The 19,759-nt window shown below is 40.5% G+C and overlaps 1 protein-coding gene across 3 annotated transcripts in view; it reads right to left on the bottom strand.

Moving 5' to 3' along the window:
• Nucleotides 1-633: 633 nt before the first annotated feature.
• Nucleotides 634-19,759, bottom strand: part of LOC102201773 (protein 4.1-like) — a 28,454-nt gene continuing 9,328 nt past the window's right edge. The window contains exons 10-25 of one of the 3 annotated variants that reach the window (XM_013914446.1): nucleotides 18,993-19,037; nucleotides 18,140-18,292; nucleotides 16,243-16,340; nucleotides 15,866-16,041; nucleotides 14,395-14,478; nucleotides 13,650-13,754; nucleotides 13,421-13,548; nucleotides 11,988-12,035; nucleotides 11,868-11,897; nucleotides 11,602-11,778; nucleotides 9,996-10,232; nucleotides 6,332-6,427; nucleotides 3,800-4,438; nucleotides 2,743-2,841; nucleotides 2,352-2,432; nucleotides 634-1,337 (exon numbers count right to left, since the gene is read on the bottom strand). In XM_013914446.1, the coding sequence (XP_013769900.1) occupies nucleotides 1,332-1,337; nucleotides 2,352-2,432; nucleotides 2,743-2,841; nucleotides 3,800-4,438; nucleotides 6,332-6,427; nucleotides 9,996-10,232; nucleotides 11,602-11,778; nucleotides 11,868-11,897; nucleotides 11,988-12,035; nucleotides 13,421-13,548; nucleotides 13,650-13,754; nucleotides 14,395-14,478; nucleotides 15,866-16,041; nucleotides 16,243-16,340; nucleotides 18,140-18,292; nucleotides 18,993-19,037 (2,202 nt within the window). In that variant the 3' untranslated portion in view covers nucleotides 634-1,331. The remainder of the gene's footprint in view (nucleotides 1,338-2,351; nucleotides 2,433-2,742; nucleotides 2,842-3,799; nucleotides 4,439-6,331; nucleotides 6,428-9,995; nucleotides 10,233-11,601; nucleotides 11,779-11,867; nucleotides 11,898-11,987; nucleotides 12,036-13,420; nucleotides 13,549-13,649; nucleotides 13,755-14,394; nucleotides 14,479-15,865; nucleotides 16,042-16,242; nucleotides 16,341-18,139; nucleotides 18,293-18,992; nucleotides 19,038-19,759) is intronic. The other 2 variants (XM_013914447.1, XM_013914448.1) reach the window with 2 other exon arrangements.

A 19,759-nucleotide genomic window follows, 5' to 3' on the forward strand; every position in this document is an offset into this window, starting at 1 on the left:
GGTCATTGAGGCAACTGATTTAGTGCTATATATTAAAAAAAAGGAAAAAAGTGAATGGCTTGTTTTGGCAACATAGTGTATGTCATAAAAGAGAAACCCGTGTCTCCATTGTGGTCCCTCATTTGCGTCTTTATTTCTGGTTGACAGGGTCCAGATGCCAGACCTCAATACACAGCTGAAGATCGGTGAAATTTCCCTGCTTTGCAATAGTGTTGTCTAATTTAAAGAAAATGACTACACGGATCCACGTTATTGTTTTGCTGTTATACCTGATGTTTTCAGATTCACATTATGTTTCAATAATGTATTTCACAGTATTTCAATATTTAATATTGAGCTCATTTTCAACGTTTTACAGTATAAGCTATAACAAGCTATAACGAGTTTCACAGCATGAGCAGTGCCATTGGCTTTCACAACTTTTAAACGATGCAATAGGAAACCTTTCTTTGGTTCACCATTTCTGATCTATGGAGACTGCATCCTTTGTATACAGTATCATTTGAAGGATTTAGCCGCTGAATTGGGACACGTCTGTCTCTTATACGTTGGTAAACTTTCACAAAGAGGTGATGGTCAGTTTGGTACCAGGGAAGCAGAAGTCTCTAATACAACAGAGAAAGTAGTCAGTAATCAGGGGCTGTGATCAGTTTGTAATTTAATAAATAAATGGATACAGAAATCAAAAACACACACACATGAATGATTCATCGTCATTTTCGTGGAAGGTTTAGCGAATGGCACATTACTATTGCATTATGGGTAAATTCAAAGCAGAGTTTTAGCTGTTTTTTCTTGTTAGACAGGAAACTGTTTTGATCAGCTGGTGATAGTACGCATCAAGTTTCTCAACAGGTAAAGCTCGAAGCACTATCATTCAGATGTCAGGCTAAATGTTTTGAAAAGCTGCTGTCTCCCAACAATAGAGGAGCAAGCACACCTGAGTCAGCTAGCCAATCAGATGCCCACCTTAGAGTGTTGGGGAATGAGGTGTGGGGGAAGGCTTATATAAGTAAATGCTTCAGAAGCTGATTCATAGTGAAGGTCCAGTGTAGGTTGTCTGTTGCTATGGAAACACGTCTTTCTCTCCCATCTCTGCGCTGCATGTGAAACTTTCAGTTAAATCTACTCATCTAGTCACACTATCGAACTAATGCTAACTCAGCCATTGGTTCCACCCCCTGTGAGATAGGCAGGCGATGCTGTATATATGTGTGTCCATGCATGAATGTGTGTCCAAATCATCAGTTCATCCATGCTCGGTGGATGCTGCAGCCAACAGTTTTGTTTCTGGCAATGCACTCTATACTAAACCCCTTGGGTGTCCAGATTCAGTCCTGAAAATGAGACAGAAGGAGCAGTGAGACACACTGTAGTTCAAAGATTCCATGGCATTATTCTCAGAACAGACCCTGAGACTGATATTTACAGTGTGGAGACATTTTTATTCTTAGATTATCACTCTGATCATGTCTATGCTAAGCTAGTTAAGAAAAGAGCAGACTGATGTTAAGTGCATGCTAGCATAGCTTAGTATGTTAGGAAAGTGTAGCTCTGTAGCATTGTGCTGTGTGATCAAACTGCATATTTCAGAGTGGCCTTTTATTGTGGGCAGTCTAAGGCAGCGGTCTCCAACCTTTTTTGCACCACGGACCGGTTTATGCCCGACAATATTTTCATGGACCGGCCTTTAAGGTGTCGCGGATAAATACAACAAAATAAAACTGGTACCGGTACCGAAAAAAAGAAAATTTATTCATAAACACGTGAAAAGACCCAGGAAAATAGAGTAAACGATAAAAACGATAACAAAATCACGCTGAAAACCGATAAAAACCCTGAAAACTATACATTTCACACCTGAGCCTCAACTCTCGCGGCCTGGTACCAAACGACTCACGGACCGGTACCGGTCCGAGGCCCGGGGGTTGGGGACCGCTGGTCTAAGGCACACGATATTCATGCTGTCTAATCAGCACCTTGACATGCCACACCTGTGAGGTGGGATGGATTATCTCGGCAAATGAGAAGTTCTCACTAACACAGATTTAGACAGATTTGTGAACAATATTTGATAGTAATGGGTCCTTTGTGTGTGTAGAAAATGTTTCAGATCTTTAAGTTCAGCTCGTGAAAAATCGGAGCAAAAACAAAAGTGTTGTTCAGTGTAAGACATGCATGTTAGGCGATTCCAAATTGGTTGCAAATGTTGTGGTTAATTGCTTAAAGTGCATAAAATAAAATGCTCTGTGTATGAGTGAATGAAGCTTGCCGTTTTTTTAACTTTTTAACAACCCTTCTGTCCTCATCCCTTGAACACACCATTACAGAAACAACAACATTCAAGCTACCTGGTTGTGGTCAACTTCTGTATCTCCAGAAATCACAATCCTCTTTTCTATTCTGGTTTCAGAAATCCCCCCTTTTGCCATCTGAAGAAGAAAAGGGAGAAACATCCGAATTCAGTCAAGCGTCTTTATCTTTCACCTTTTCTCAGCTTTTTAATGCTGTTTGTAAACCCTTAATAGTTTCAACAAACCTTTTCAGCCATGACAATATTACCATGGTTTGCAGTGGGATTTCTTAGGTTATGGTTTTACCATGGTGACACGTGTGGGGCTCATGTAGTAGCAGTAGTGCTCCCATAGTTATCATGTCATTTTGTTGATGGGTGTGTGGTGGTATTGCCATGGCAGTAATGTAAATCTTGCGTATTATGGTGGTACCTTGGTCCTGTGTTACCTTGGTGATGTGAGTGGTGGTAGTGGTGTTGGAGGTCTCGGTAGTGTAGCTGTGTGAGCTCAGCAGCAGACCAGCAGGAGTATCAGATTCTACTTGGCTCTGAAACAAGTATGAACATCAGCCCATGAGGAAGAGTAATAACCAAATACCAGCACATTTTTGTACTGATGAAAAAAAAATGTTGAGGATAAAACACAGGATGTCAGTCTGGGGAAAAATATTTATGTATCCATCTATTTCTGGTACTACTCATATTAACTACACATCTTTTGATTGATTAAACTACGCAGTAAACTTTTACATCACTTCAAAGTAATCCTCTGAATTCTTTTCACCTAATTAAATAGTACAAACTGACCTCTTAAACTAAACACTTAGTCTTCCTCATTCCCAGAGTGTTTATCTTTCTAATCAATGTTGCCTCTTAAAAGAGGCAAAATTGAACCCTTTACAGCCAGCACCAGCACTGGTTCCTGAGGTCTCAAACTGAGTGTTCTTGCCTTTATCATCGTAATATTCTGAAACAGGTAATGCTGAGTTAAAAGGGGGTCTAGTTCTTAGCCAATGGTCATACTCTAGTTTACAAATTAATGAATTTTGTCTTCACAAACTAGCCACTGAGCCCATAAAGTCACCAGGAATAAATAAAATTACTAACATTAGGAAGCAAGAGAGCCGAGGGAGGTTTTCCCACAAACCTCTTTAAAACCACTCATAAACCTTTTGCAGTCAAATGAGATGTTGCTTGGTCTCCATATTGACTTCCCTTTCAAGACTCAGAAGCTATGCCCATCTGATATACAATCTATGTTTTAAGCAAAATTAGGAAAAACGGGAAAGTCGGCCAAGAGTTTGAAAATATATCAAACTCTCGTCTGACTGACAAAATATTTCGATGTATTCATGTGAACAGAGGGTAGATTAGATTTTAAGGAAGAAATGGGCCAAAGGTCACTAGGTCAGGTGGGGTAGGTGCAGTTTCAGGGTGGTGAAATGGGGCAAGGGTAACTAGTATAGGAGTCGCAGATGCCATTTGGGCAAGTGTCTCAGGTGTTACCTCCTGTAGTGGTTTGAACTCATCGTCATCCCTGTGGGCAGATGGTTGCATCTGATGGGCCAAGTGCCTGGATGTGGGATGGAGTAAAGAGGGCGGAGGGGAGTTTTCTTCAAACTGCCACCCTCCTTCATCTTCCTGTGAGTCGTCTGAGTCTTCGTTGTCAGTGTAATGCAGAGTCCCAGGTGTTTGAGAGTCCAGGACAGAGCTAGCTTGCTCCTGTTCACAAAAGCTAACTGCTATCTTGTTGTTAATGTTATCCTGATTAGTGTCATTAGCGTTGGGGGCCTGAGTCTCTCTGACTGCAGCTTCGATGGCCTCCTCCACTGCTGCCTGTACCAGCACACTGACGGCATCCTCACTAATCTCACTAGCATTGTCATCGCTAGCCTGGCTGCTGGGCTCGTAGCTAATATCATCATCATCATCATCATCACTTGTTGGACTATTAGCCCGACCATCATTAAAACTGTCACAGGCCCATTGCTGTGTGCTATCATCAACACCTGCTGGGTTGGCTGGTAGATTACTAAAGGGCATGCCCACATGACTTTCTTTTGCTACCTTTTGCTGGTCCACCATTGCCTCGTCCTCGTCATGTGGCTCTGTCACCAGCATTATTGTCTCCACCTTCTCTGAAGTCTGAAAAACGAAGTGAAATCACAGAACATTAGGTGATTATTTTAACAAGTGATGTCTCCTTGATGAGAGTGCTGCACATGTGTGTCATTCTGCTGCAAACCGATTTGAAGGACTGATGTAAATGGCAGTTCTTTGTGAATTGAATTGAACTGACCTTCTCGAAATACAGAGGTTAAGCAATATTTGGTGATTATTCATAGAGTAGGAAATGACCCCACCAGAGTCCAAATGCTGGTGGTGCTGGAGATGGCATGACATGGACATAACAGGTTAGCTATGGCATAATATATGAAAAGAGTATTGACATAACTAACTGAAAGGAGTATGGTGTAGAAAGGACGGAAAGCTGTTGAAGGCCAGGAAATAGAACAGAAAGCCTACGATGAAGGTTTGGTAAACAACTGCCTGCCAGTTACCCCAGTACCCCTCAAAACATGTCCACAGCACTATATGTGTGTAGAATTTCACCAGCTATAAAACAGCAAGGACCAGAACTTTAAATCTGTGCATAAACCTTTTTCAAATGAAACTGTGACCAGCAGATTGGGTACTGAGGCACCTCGACTGAGTAAGTGACACACATGACTTTACTTGCTTACATTTAAATTATGTGCCTCTGATATTAGTTTTGAACAACCACGCGCCACTGCCAGCTAATTTTATCAGTGAGATGGACTGTACACTAAAGTGTGATGCAGTAAAAATCTGAATATGGGCAAGCTGGAAAAGATGACCTGTTAAACAGGGTTGTTGTTTGCAGTGTGGAAACACAAGTTTGTGAAAGTGAGATCAGAGAATGAGACAATGTAGGATTTTGAAATTTACAACACAGGTCCATCTTCTAAAAGTCTCAGATGAATTTGAATTTTAGTGACCTCGACCTCATGGTGAAGGTTCTTTCAGGTACATGCACTAGAAATCTTAGACCAGTTCAAATCCTGGTGACCTTGTCACCTCAATTTACGTATTTCTTTCCCAGAGCTGTGAGACCATTTTATGCTCTTTAACAGCACAATTACAATTCTTACATAAAAAATAAGTCATGCATGGTCTAATAACAACAAACCTTTGTCATAGTCCACGTATCAAAAGAGCTACAAACAGGTGATCTTTTAATTCATTTGCTGGAACGTGAACACTGAGATGAAAAATGTATTCTTGAATTCTTTATAATTAGACTCTTAATCAGTGCTAGTTATGTGTTAAGCTCGAACTAGTTAAACTGTGCACTTCAGGATCTGAGGATTTTAAATTAATTTATTTTACTTATAATATTTTTGTGAATATGTAGCCTTGAAAATGAAAGGACAGCTTAGAATAACCAGAAACCACTGAGGTGAGTATGAAGAGGGTGAAGCAGCTGCTACAGGGTCATGGAGCAGATCGGTATCAGGGTTGTTCTTTATGATCTTGCTAGAGGATGCAGGGGAGTGTGGATGTCTTGCAGGGATGTCATAACAGCCTGGAGGACATGAATCAGATCAGTACTGTTGGTGAAGGGGCAAGGAGAACCCATGCTCTGCTTATGTCCTTAGTGTTAGAACTCGGACCAATAATTGTGGCAATGGAGGGTTCTTGAGAAGCTGAGATGATTTGTTGCTCAGAATGCACAAACCTGGAGACTGAGACTAGCTTTTGAAACTGTAAAGCATTGAGATGGGATGCTGGATTTCTTTTACTGGCTGAGAGAAGCTGCAGTGAGGAGAACTGATTGTAGGTTTGACAAGATGCGGTGCTGGTTCTCATACATAAGAACACTGAGATTAAATCCACAGAGAAAAGAGACTTATTAACTCACAGAAGGCAGGCAATAAAATACCTGAAAGAGGAGTTAAAGAGAGCCAGACAAAAATACAACTGGACAACAAGGAAGACAGCTAGTGAAAAAGGCACCTTGAGCAGGTCGTGTTCTCTGAAGGTTTGTTGCTCTCTGGCTGATTTCAGCAGAGCTGTCAGCTCAGGAGACATATCATCAAATGTAGGTTTAGGCTGCACATATCAAACACACAAAAAACAACAGTTACAGTGAAAACAAAGAAGAAACTTGTAATTAAAAGTCTCAAAATAAAACTCCAGCCATGCAGGGGACACTGTGGAGCCATGGTGGGCTTATTTAAAAAAGCCTTGAATTATGTTGATATTTTCCTATCTAAAGCCTCCTCGTCTTCCTGCCTCAGTTTCCAAAATGCATCCGGAGGAGAGGACCTTGATGGAGGAGCTTTGGGTAAGAATGTACAAGTATGTCTTTGTTAATTATAATACCACTGTTAGTGGTATTATAACAAAGTGGAAGCGCTGGCAATGACAGCAACTCTGTTTTAAAGCAAAATCAGAGATTCTCATAGTGCACAGAGGTCGCCAACTCTCTGCAGAGACAACTAGTACAGACTTCCAAACTTCAGATTAGCTCAAGAACAGTTCATAGAGAGCTTAATGGACTCTCTAGAGTACCAGATGGAGTGGTGTAAAGTGCATGGTCTCTGGAGTTACAAATCACACTTCTCCATCTGACAATTTCAACTGATGAGTCTGAGTTTGGCGTTTGGCAGATGCGTTTATGGTGTGGGGTTGTTTTTCAGGTGTTGGGCTCGACCCCTCTTCTTAAGTAACTCTTCAGACATTTTGGACAATTTCATGTTCCCACCTTTATGGGAACAGTTTTTGGATGGCTTGTTCCAGCATGATTGTGTACCAGTAAACAATGCAAGGTTCACAGAGCCATGGATGAGTGATTTTGGTGTGGAGGGACTTGAACGGCCTGCACAAAGTCCTGAGCTCAACACGACAGAACAACATGAATTAGAGTGGAGACTACAAGACAGTCTTTCTCATCCAGCATCAATGTCTGACCTCACAAATGCACTTTTGGAATAATGGTGAGAAATTCCCATGAACACATTCCTAAATCTTTTGGAAATCCCTTTTAGAAGCCAGGCTGACACAATGTCAGAACTCTGCTGAGCCAAGTATTCCTTTGGCTTTAACTCATGTATAACAGCTAACTGATCATCTGCAGAGGAATTTTATTTGAAGAGTTACAGTTTCAGAGCTCATCACAGCACAGAAACAGCTTTAGTGAAGGTTAAAATGATCTTTTTGTGGCCTCTGACAGTGGACTCATCTCTGTGCTTGTCCTGCTAGACCTCAGTGCAGCATTTGATACTGCAGACCATAATATATTATTACAGCGATTAGAACATACTGTAGCCAATATCTCTGAAATTAGAAACATCCTGTGTCAGAGTGATGTTAGGCAGTCTTTTAGGCTAGACTACTGTAATTGATTATTAACAGGATTTCTTAAAACATCCTTAAAAAGTCTTCAGTTGATTCAAAAAGCTTCAGCAAGAAAACTGACAGACTGGCTTACTTGTGGTTGCTATATTAAGGCTCATTAAGGCTTATAGAAAATATTAAATTTCCTTTAAAAGAAAAAAAAACCCAGAGTTTGTCCTGAAGATCTATATTTCTTAATGATGCTCATTTGGTAAATGAACTGGTTCGTATATTGTGCTTTTCTACTCTTCTGAGCACTCAAAGCGCTTTACACAACTTGTGCATTCACACAAGCACATTTTTTCTAGGTGCTTTCTAAGTAACATTCACACACACACTCTGATGGATGCATCGGAGAGCAATTTGGGGTTAGTATCTTCCCCAAGTGGCATGCACACTAGGGGAAGCCAGGAATCGAACCACCAACCTTCCGATCAGTAGATTACCTGCTCTACCACCTGAGCTGCAGCCACCCCTTTGGGAAAGTTCACAATACAGTAAACTGTAATGTCAACTAGACACTGGGGTGGTGTACGTAGCTCAGATGTAGAGCAAGCCATCTATTAATTGAAAAGCTGGTGGCAAATATCCTTGGGTAAGTTATTAACACCAAGTTGCTCTTATTCATCCATTAAAGTGTGAATTGGTAAATGTAAATGTTAGAACTTATACATAAAAACAAATGCTGTTGTGAATGGGTGAATGAGGGATGTTGTACAAAGTGCTTTGAGTGCTCAGGTAGAGTAGAAAAGAGCTGCATAACAACCAGTCCAATCATTATTTACATTAATAAACAATGAAACAAAAACAAGACAATCCCCACCTAACTAGTTCTTTTTCTTCCAGTCTTCATCATCTCCCCTCAGTTCTAAGCACTCCTCATGAGGCTTCTTAAACAACAACGTTACAGGATTAACAATTAGTTTTGACTTTTAAATAAAAGGATTACGGGCAACTTCAGAATCCCTAAGTTTGCTTTAAGAATAAGTCCAATTTGCTCTAAGAGAAAAGTGTCTTTGGCTCAGGGTTGGATACTTTTGTTGTTCCAACAGAATTAATTGATCAGTAGTGGTTCTTTTATCTAAAGTGTGCCATGGCAACACCAGTGGAACTGAGCCACTTTGGTGACAAGGTTAAACTTGCATTTACCTTGCTAAACTTCTAATCCTGCTTTGTGGTACAGGCCTCATGAAGTACTGAGACAACTTATTATGAAATCTCTCATTGTGGTGGATTTGTGACTTGCTGTCTCTTTGCTTACACCTCGCATGGACAGGAATGTTAATAAAAAGGCAGCAGCTTCCAACAAAGTAAAAAAGCATTACAAAGTCAAAGTAACCAACCAAAACAGAAGTGAAAAATAGCAGTAAAATGGAGTTAAGCCACACCCCCAAGCTCACTAAGGATAAAAAAACAACAACAAACAGAAGAAAACAACTAGAAAGATCAGCTTCCTGTTTTCCATTTTGATCAAAGGAGAAGACACAAAATGGTTTCTGGGAGGAGGTGAAGCAAGAAGCTGGGCAGAGTTTAAACTGAACACTGCAGCTCACAGGTGCCGCTTCCTGGAGAAGAAGGAAACCCAATCAAAAACAGAGAAGGACCAGCACCACTAGATTGGATAAGCTCTGTTGTGATTGATTGCTACATACTCACTGACCATCTATGGCAGACAATGAAATAGGAAGGAAGCACTATAAAAACAGTAATATCAACATGTCACACTTTTCCATTTAAGTTTTATAATTTAGAAGATTTGTCAGCATCAGGACACCGTCGCACATTTCTTTTAGATGGGTAGAGGAACCTGCTGGAATCATGTAATCTTTAAATAAGAAAAACTTTTGGTTTTTTAAAACTACCTGTCAGCAACAAGACCGTCTAAGACACACATTACGTGGAAATCAGCTAATGCCACAAAAGATGCAAAACAACCAGTCACAACAGAGCAGAACATCCATTATGATCTAATCCAGCATCAATTGTGATTAAAATCCTGTAATCAATTTTTTCTGATGGAAAATCAACTTTTCTGCAGCATCTCCTTTTCAGACCACCAGGAGACCTAGTTCACCAGGTGGAGATCCTGGTCTCCTGATACTCTGGTCCCTCAGATATCTACAGTCTTTTGGAGCTCAAGACATTCAGTTTGAACTAGCTCAGACGAGCCAGTGTTAAGCCACGCTTCCTGTGTCAGTGCTGCAGAGGTTAACATTTTGCTGCCAGGTTGTTGTTTTCATGCTTGTTTTCATGCTGACCACCAACCAACCAATCAGCATACCACTGCTGCCATGAAAGGTGATTTCCTGCCAGAGATGGGGCTTAGCTTGTCCAGTGAGGATGTAGGGGTGGCAGGGAAGGACTTCACAGAGACTCTGGCCCCACAGAAGTCGAGACCTTCAGCCACACTAATCATTTGTCTGTTGTCAACAGCTGGCAGGTCCGAAGGTGAAGTCGGAGTCTTTACCTCAGGGATGGCAATCAGTGGTCCCTCTGTGATGTCATCGTCAGCAGTGAGCTGTGAAATGTGTTGAACTTGTTGGCAGGGTTTGACACTTGCTGTTGTCATGGTAGCATCAGAGCTGTCATCCATGATCGTCATGGTAAAAACCCTGCCAGAGACTGTGCAGTAAGTCTGCCCCACTGTGTAGCTCTTCTTTTTGAATGGCCGAGGAGGAGCTTGGTTTGTCATGAACCCGCCCTCCTGGAGCGCACAGGTAAGCAATATTAAATAAGCACAGACTCAGCAAGAAATCATGTGACATACGAGACCAGTTTCCTGAGCGCAAAAGAAAGATATAGCCATCATGACAGCAATAATCCAGTCATTTTGGACTTTAAAGCATAACACCTGATTTGGTTGCTGCCATATTTCTTTGTTTTTCCTTTGTTTGATTGTTGCTAGAAGTTACTATGTTTTGTTGAGAGGATGTAGTGGTTAGATGTAGTGTTATAAACAAATAATACAAACAACACAAGCTTCATACATACTGTAAATGGTATGAGTGCTACTGGCTAACTAGTGCTAAATTACAGACTAATAAAACAGTAGAATTTCATTCTCTGAAACTATAGTGAAACTGGTTGGGCCGTAACACAATACACAAATCCAGTGGGAAGGCCCAGTTTAATGACTCAAAGTAGCGGCGGTGAAGCCAGACAGATGCAGATCAGCTCTGTCTGCCTGTGTGAATGTTGAACGGGCAAGATACTGAACGCCATCTTTCTCACCAAGGCTTATCCAAAGTTTATTTGATATTACATTGAGGTTTTATTCAAGTTCCACCAGTTTCAGCTTAAATTCTACTGTTGTTGAGCTGAAGAGCAACTAAACTTCTAGGAAGTTTCTACTGATCGTAAGGGTCATAAATCAATCAGCTTTGAGATACAGATCAATATTTCCCGTTTATAACTGGCAACAGGAGGTAACAACAAGCACATAGACATGTGACCTGTAGATCTATTTTCACCTCCTGCTACTGGGGGTTTTCCTCGGGGCTGGTTAACTTGGGCCCATGAAGAATTTTCAAAACTATTGAGACAGTCTAAATGTCTGCAAGCCCGACATCTGAAAGATAAGATTGGGATTAGTTTTCTTATCAACATGCTAACAGCAAATTGGGATAATGGCACTGGCTCCTGTAGTGCAACACTTTTATGCAAGTGAGCACAGCTTTACACACACATTACCAAAAAAAAGGTACCTGACAAAAAAACAGTTTAACTTCAAAGATGTGTATTGTAAATATTCAACCCACAAACTGTGGCAATGTGCTACATCACAATTAATGGAAAAAATTCCAAGTCACAGCACTGAAACAACATTTACCAACTGCAGGTGTCTGTGAACCCAATGCCACAAGATAACCCATCCATGACTGTCTCACCTCATCGGGCTCCAGAGGTTCAATCATTGGGGAGTCATCGACCCTTCGGAGAGGTGACGAGGCCAGACGCTTCTCCCACTCTGTCATTCCTCCTCCTTCTCCTTCTCCTCCCTCTAAAAAGGAGCGTCTGAGGGCGCTGATGGTGCTCTGAGGTTTCTGCATCTCCTCAGGACTACCCTAAAGACAGGGCAGAGAGAGGGGGGGAGATGTAAGATGAGACAGAAGAGGGATCAACACATATGAAGAAAAAATAGTTCAGGCGTTACCTGAGTTTTCAAATCTTCATCTTGGTCAGACTGTCAGATAGATAGGTAGGCAGAGAGACAGGTTATGTTAACAAGTCTTTCCACAATGGAATTATTAACCATACGATCACAGATGTGTACCTCAGTAGCTGTCAGGTCTTCGTCCACAGCAGTATCAGTTAGCTCAGTCTGAACAAGAAAAAGTAAGTAAGCAAAAAAAAAAATGTTTAAGTTGAATTATCAGTGCAAATATAACCTCCAGATCAAAACCAGTTAGTTCGCCTTCTGCTGTGAAATGAAGTGTGGTAGGATCTGAAATAGTTTCAAAGAGCAACTTGCAGGTTTGGGACCTCAGAGGGAAAATTAAGCAATGAGGCAAAAATGCACATATTGAAATAATCCTTTTAAAGTTGTTTTTGTAGCAGAGTTTCTGTCCACCTCTAAAATCAGCTTGACTGCAACAGGAGAGAGAGTAGCTGATGAGGTCGATATCAGCAATAGGAAATGGGTTTTTGTTAAACTGTGTCTCTCACCCACCCATGACACTAGTGAAAGAACTACACCAGCTATTAGTATCATACAGTTCTGGCTTCTAAATTCTAATCAAGGCTTCTTACACCCAGGAACTTAAATTAACCGCGCATGTATTTCTTTCATGACTGAAACAGCAGCAAAGACCTTTCTTCCTCTGCACAAACCACCAAATAACTCTCTTGCAAACCATGTAAAATGCATGTGTTCACTTCCAAACTGATTCCTAACAAATATTATATGCAAATAAAGAGAATCTTTAACCTGCAAGCTGCTCTTTAACCGAGGATTCAAATGGTAAAAACATCTACTTTTGTAAAAACTAAATATAAAGTTGAGCACATAGAGAACTTCAGTAGGAATGTCAGATTATTATTACGTTTGTATTATATGTATTTTTTTCATTTTACCAGCTGCTGAGAGTAACACAAACTTGATTTAATGAGAAGGATGGCACCTGTATGGGGTTAACACACCATTTTAAATGTTTGTGGGCCTTCATGGTTTCATGGTTCTGGGTGATTTTGACCCAGCATTTTTAGTTTCTTGTATTTTGTTACTATTCTGTAGCCTATGTTTCAGTTTAATTCTGGTTAAGAGTTTAGTGTAGGTTTTGTTCAGTGTCTGTGCCTGTTGTGTTTCCTGTTTTACTTTGAAAGTCCGTGTCTCATGTCAGTGTGTCTAGTTTTGCTTCCCTTGCCTCGTTAAGTTTGATTTCTCCCAGCTGTATTTAAGCCCTGTGTTTTCCTTGCCCTGTGTTGCGTTGTACTCACATTATTGTTTTGTGTTTCTGTTTGTTTCCCAGTTTCTAAGTTCCTGTCCCCAGTTTAGTGTTTGAAGGTTTTGGTTTATTTTGTAAAGATTATTTCCCATGAAGAGTTTGTTTTCCCAGGATTAAAGCTGTGTTTAAGGTGGATCGGGGTGTAGGTGGGTCCTACACCCTACCTGCCACACAGCACAACATGAAACATGGGGCCCAAAATCTAGTTTTTCATACAGCAATAGAAAACTGGTCAGATTGGGTTGACAGGTGAGACAATTACTTTGGTGTCTATTTTCTGAGGAGTGAGAGTACTCTGCTGTGAAATCTCTGTTTCTTTGGTTTCCTCTTCCTCTTCCTCCTCCTCTTGCTCCTTTTCATTCACATTCTCCACTTCCTGCACCTCCTCAACTAGGGTGACACAGGAAAAAAAGAGAAGTTTGTGCAAGGTCTTAGATAATTTGACAGATTAAGTATCTGGTTCAAGATCAACCACAGACATTGTTTCTTACCTTGAACTTCACTGCTCTCTTCCATTCTCTTCTCAGGTGTTACTGTTGTGATGAGGTCACTGATGGCGATGGCTTTAGATGCTCCATACAGCCCAGAACCCATATCTATATACACACACAGAAGTGCACCAGCCCTAATGTCATCACAATAACATCAACAGGTACAACAGTAAAGACAGCAACCACTATGATGCTCATTCAAGCTGTGTTTGTTCTCATCAGCAGCAAAGCATCACGACTTCTCTGTCAGAGTAATGGCACACTCAGCCAATTAACAGCTCAGGGTGCATGCACAGTAGCCTGGGCCAATCAGCATTCAGAACCACCACCAAGCCATGACCGCATATTATTTTGAATATCATGGCTCATTGAGCTCTGTTAGCTGTGTGGTTAATGGGGCTAATAACTAGTGTCAACATAACCGTGCACTGAGACTGAAAAATTCTGTCAGATAATTATCTGGACATCAAAATATTGGCAACAGGTTTATTTGAGCGATATGGTTGTTTAACCTTACATGTGGCAAACATGTAATACTTTTGCATTCTGCTGAAAACAGGATGCAAGTCTGAGGGCATGTGAGCAGAATGAACAGAAATGTACAGCTGTTATCAGGTGTATCGGAGTGAAGCAGAGTAACCAAGTACACAGCATTCCTGAACAAGCTGAATAAAGCGATCGGAGCCCAGTCACAGAGCAGTACCACAGCAGCCAGTAGCAGTGCAACTGCAGTATTGAGCACTACCTGTGTGAGTGCCACCATTGACTTTTGGGGAAGCTGTGATGGCTTGAGAGACAATCGGAGAGGAGGTAGGTCCAGTCTGTGAAGCTGAGAACCAATCACAAACTGGTCAAATACTGAGGAAGAATGAACTAATCAGTCAGTGCTGAACCTAAACATAAGGCTAATGGGTTAGTGAGGTATGCTAAACCTAGAGTCAGAGTTCTTAGCATCAGGATGGTTGCTTGTTTTCAACCTGGCTAGAACTCTAGAGTAACTTATGCTGAACAAGTGTATCTTTATGCAGGTTTATAATGGCTCTTTTTTTTGTTTTGTTGGGAGTATATAGGAAACAAAAACAGGATATAAATACAATAATATACCCCCATTTAAACCAAAAAAAAAGAAAAAAAGATTTTCTCCTGGACTGTACATACAAATTACACTTTTAAAATTATGCAGTAGGCATAGAGCCAGTACCTAACAGTCTTCTTCATATAACTCATTTCAGTCTGATTGAAAGAGCGCCAATTCACAACAGCCGTTGACTCAATGTCCCACAATACTGGAGAGAAAACTCCAAAGAACAGACAATCCTATGTGAGCAAGTACTTGGTGACAGTGTGGAGGACGAACTCCCTTTTAACTGTCCGAACCAGGAAGGGCAGCCATTTGTCACAAACAGTTGTGAGGTAAGGGGAAAGTTAAGAGGGGGGAAAAGTATAGGTAGTAAGCATAAAACAGAGTTTATGGTAGAGAGAAGACAAACTCACAATACAATGCAACAATGAAACCCATTATTCCAAATGACTGGTCATGAGCAGTTTGCTACTGGATTGAGCAAAGGATGTGTTCACATGGTGAAATTTGACTGTGGCTCACTGCATTTGTGCGACAATTGGAAAGAAAGAATGACATGGAGCATACAAACATAGAAAACATAGACACAAACCTTGGTTCAGTTACTTAACCAGCTGTAAGCACAGTGCATACTACTCCACACAGGACTTTGATAATACTGCTCAAGTCATTTTGACTTTGCTGAGCTAGCTAACACAAAAAAATATCCATATGTTTTTGTTATATGTGGCTTCATAAAAATCCAGTAACCAAGATTACAATTAATACTTATAAAACAGCGAGTACCATATTCATATAAATGGACAATGTTGGTACAACATTAAAAAAGATGGACTGACCTAGTTGGCCTTGGAAAGAAAAACAAACTCATAGTTCAAATTCCCCATTCCTCCTTTGTAGTACAGGTCTAGTACTCGGAATATTCCAGTAAATACAAGGAAAAATTTGACTTCCAAACTTGGTACAGTTGGATGCACTATTGCCACTAGTATTACTACTTGGACCAGTATGATACAACTAGAGCTATAGTGACCAGTTCTCTCATTGCAAACTGTTTACAATGCGCAATACTAATAACCCATATTAACCCTGTTAGCACTCTGGGAAACATAACTGATGCAGAATTCACGAGTACCTCCATCTAAACTGCGGCTCAACATGCTCCTCTTGCTGATACATCGTGGGAAATGCGGTGCTGGTCTGGATATCTGAGCACTGGCTCTGCGACTCTGAATCTGAGTCCGACCGCTGTAACGAAACTTTGAACCCAGAGTCAGGAACTTCTTAGGAGTTTCTTCTGGTGATAATAGCCTGAGAGAGGAGAGACACACAGGGAAGAGAATAAGATGGAGATGAGCAAGGGGAGATGAGATGAGGAGAATTTGAAAAACAAGCACACAGACAGGGTGGAGGGCAGGCCAGAGAGAAGTAAGGAGACAAAAGATGGCTGTCACAAAACTGATCGCATGATTTCTGAAACAAACCACATGTTGTGACATGATCTTGACTGACCTGAAAAAGGAGTGATGTTCCACACACACCTTCCAGAGTCTCTTAGCAGCTCTATGGTTGAACAGCTTAAAACCAATGGTGGACTCAAACTGCTCGAACTGAAGACGGGGAGAGACAGATTATTTATCAACATCTTAGCTTTAAAATAAACCCATCAGTAGGTGTCACTCTCGCACATCCTATACCAATATCACTAAACTAAATTCAGACACATTTTGAATGTGATGTCTGAATAAGGTGGGGTGTTTCTGGTTTACAAGCCTCTACAACATTCTTGCAGGTCTGGAGCAGTAACTCTGGACGAGGAGACTGGAGGCGGGGTTCCTCTTTTCAGGAAAGAGGCCCAGAGAATGTGTTCCAAATTTCAGGGGATCATACTTCTTAGTCTCCCTGGAATAATCTGTGCCAGAGTCTCAGAGAGGAGTGTCCGTCCATCAGTTGTAGTGATTAAGAGCAATGGGTGTGGACCAGCTCTTGACCTTACTCAAGTGTGCACGGGAGTTCAGCGGTGGCTGATGGACTCTGCCAGAGCTGCTCTTTGTCAAAGATTCTCTTTGTAATTTTTATGGAAAGAATTTCTGTGTCCAGCCAAGCAGCAGAGGACGGTCTTAACCATGGTCTGTGGTCTAGTCTTCATATGATGAACTTCAATTAGCAGTGAAGTGGTGTGTATCTGAATATAAACCACACTGGTGAGAAACATCCAAGATTAAGGCCCTGGTCCTCAGATAGAAAACGGTTCCACGCCCACTCTGGGTTTGGAGTGAGTGGAAGAGTTTTATCATTTTCAGCTCTTTTTTTTGTGAGGTGGGAAGAGTGGAGGGCAGTATTGACAGACAGAAGGATCTGCAGTAATGTGAACACTCTAATCGGCTGTTGTGGTGTGTGGCCTGGCATCCACATATGTGGACATCACATTTTGGGTTATTTAGACCAAAATACTCAATTTTGCTCTGCAAGGGCCTGATATCCTTTTATGAGGACATTATACTGCTACTGTTCTATCAAATTTTTAAATGAATATCCTCATATGTGGCTCTTATTTTTCTTAAAAACAAAAACAAGGTAAAAAAAAAAAAGCTGGTAATTCTTTGTTTTTGCATTCATATGGCCCAATATGTCCAAATATCAAAGTGAAATTAAAAATGCATGCTGTGGAAGAGTTCAGGTCTTAGGAGGTTAAGGCAAAACTTTTGATTTACTGGTTGATCTACGTTCCAGTGTTCACCTATGGTGACAAGCCAATAAGCTGATACAAGCAATGTAAACAAGTTTTCTTTGAAGTGTGTCTGTGCTTAGCAATAGGATGAGCAGCTCAGCCACACTTGTTTATTTGTAACCAGGTTAAAAGTGACTCCCACATTGCGCACTGTGCAAACAGTTCCACTCAGGATTTAGTCCACTGTAATACAGACACAGCACTAGAGAAGTTTATGAATGACCTAATTCTTTTTAAGCATGTTTATTTTGCCACTCCCTGAATTTTTTCAATCTTTGAAAATTATGTTTTTTGCTCATTAATAATAATAATAATAATAATAATACATTTTATTTGAAAGCGCCTTTCAAAACACTCAAATTATTATGTTTATGTTTTTTGCTAATTATGAGACGTAACCAAATGCTATCAACTCAAGACCATTTATTTTAGAAAACTGTTGTAAAATAATGAGGAAACAGTCTACACCTGGATATGAAATGGCTTCTCATTCAGTGGTCAAACTATGCTTGAGCATTTTGCAGGGACTAAGTAACATTACAGAAACATTACGCTGCTGAAGTACAGCATAAGGGTCAGTGTAACATAGATATATCAACATAGATGTATCATAATACTCTGTTTAACAGTGAGTGAAATAAAGCCACCTTGTGGAAGGTCATCAATGTGTGTTCTTACCTCTCCTGGTCGGATCTTGATGTAGAAGTTGTTTCTTTTGTACGAAATCTTCAGGATCTTTGGCCACGAGAACCTGTTGATCCTCAGTCTATCTCTGTAGACCAGCAGACCACTATTGCACACACCCAGCATAATGGCCACACCCTCTGAGTCCTGCACAAATACACAAAAACACCCAAACTAACACAGAACTCTCCAGTCATGTTTATCATTGTAGATGGCTCCTAAAACCAAGAAAGTGTTTTCAAATATTTTCGGGCACTTAAATTGGGATTGAAATAACACTTTTGGGAGAAATGAATCGTGTTTATTTTAAGTCAATTCCAGCAGTCGGTATTACATGAAGATGCAGCATCACCAGTTTGATTAAAAAAAAAAACAAAGCTTAGAAAATTTGCTTATTTGGTTTTTTCAATGTTTTTAGAGGTTCTTATAAAGCCGCTGTTATTTTCCTTTTCGGTGCAGGTCTGAATCTGAGTTGAGCTGTTGAAATCTGCGGTTCTCAGTTTCTGTTGAAACTATATCGCTCAAAACTTCTTTAGACTGCAGTTCTATCTGGACACATGAGAGATTTAAACTGTGATCACAGCTCAGAGAATCAGAATATCAAGTGTTACATTAGACAAGCAGCCTCAGTTTTCTCAGTTGTGTCTTTTAATCAGCACTACTTGATGCTTAAAATGGGAGCATGGGGGTGGATTTAAGGCTTACTGTGAAGTCAGGAGCTGTTTATGAATAACTAACTCTACACAAAAACAGTAACATCCAGATGGAAATGTTTGGATTAACACACACATACACATTTAAAATACAACCACATATAAACACGCCTACACACAGGAAAGAGTCTTACCTCTGACTTAGCTGAAGACAGGCAAACAAAGCCGCTTCCTATCATCTACTCCATTCAGACAGACAGACAGATGACAAACAAATAAAAAAAACAAAACAAACAACAAAAAACCGAGCAACAGCAGAACAGCTGGTCTAAAGTTATACCAGTTTTATACCATTACAACACCATTGTACATAAAAACATTAAAGGGTAATGCTACCGTCCCTGCAAGCGCTAACCATCAGTGTTTAGCTTACTGTCATTCAGTGCAAGCAAGTTTCTTCATCTTTGTGGTGCTCTTTGTTTAAATGAAGCTGCTCACTGATCACATGTACATGCGCCACTTATAGCATGTTTCCATCAAACAGGATATCTTAGACAGGTGCACATATCTCCTACGGAGCATAATAACACCATGGCAGCAAAGATTTAAGTAATGACTTCAATGATATTTAACAACTGGAAAAATACAACAGGAGTGACAACTTTGTCTTTTACAGCCCGCAAAATTCTGATTTTGTGAAGCAGGTCATTTCCTTTTATACGTTATAAATTTACAAAAGAGAATTCACAGACGTTGCAGCCTTGCTGGAGAAAAAAGCTGTGTGGTTCTCTCTGTTTGTCAAATGGTTAATAACTGAATACAGCAAAAAGGTAAAATGAATTATCAGCATGTGCATGGACATCTGTGCAAATTCACATCCAGTCTGCAACACGATTTTATTAACAACCAGTCACACAATTTCTTACTTAACTTGCCAAACAACGTATTAAGCCTAAAGGCC

Source organism: Pundamilia nyererei, unplaced genomic scaffold (assembly GCF_000239375.1).
Source record: "Pundamilia nyererei isolate P.nyererei 1_Seehausen unplaced genomic scaffold, PunNye1.0 scaffold00198, whole genome shotgun sequence".
NCBI lineage: Eukaryota > Metazoa > Chordata > Actinopteri > Cichliformes > Cichlidae > Pundamilia > Pundamilia nyererei.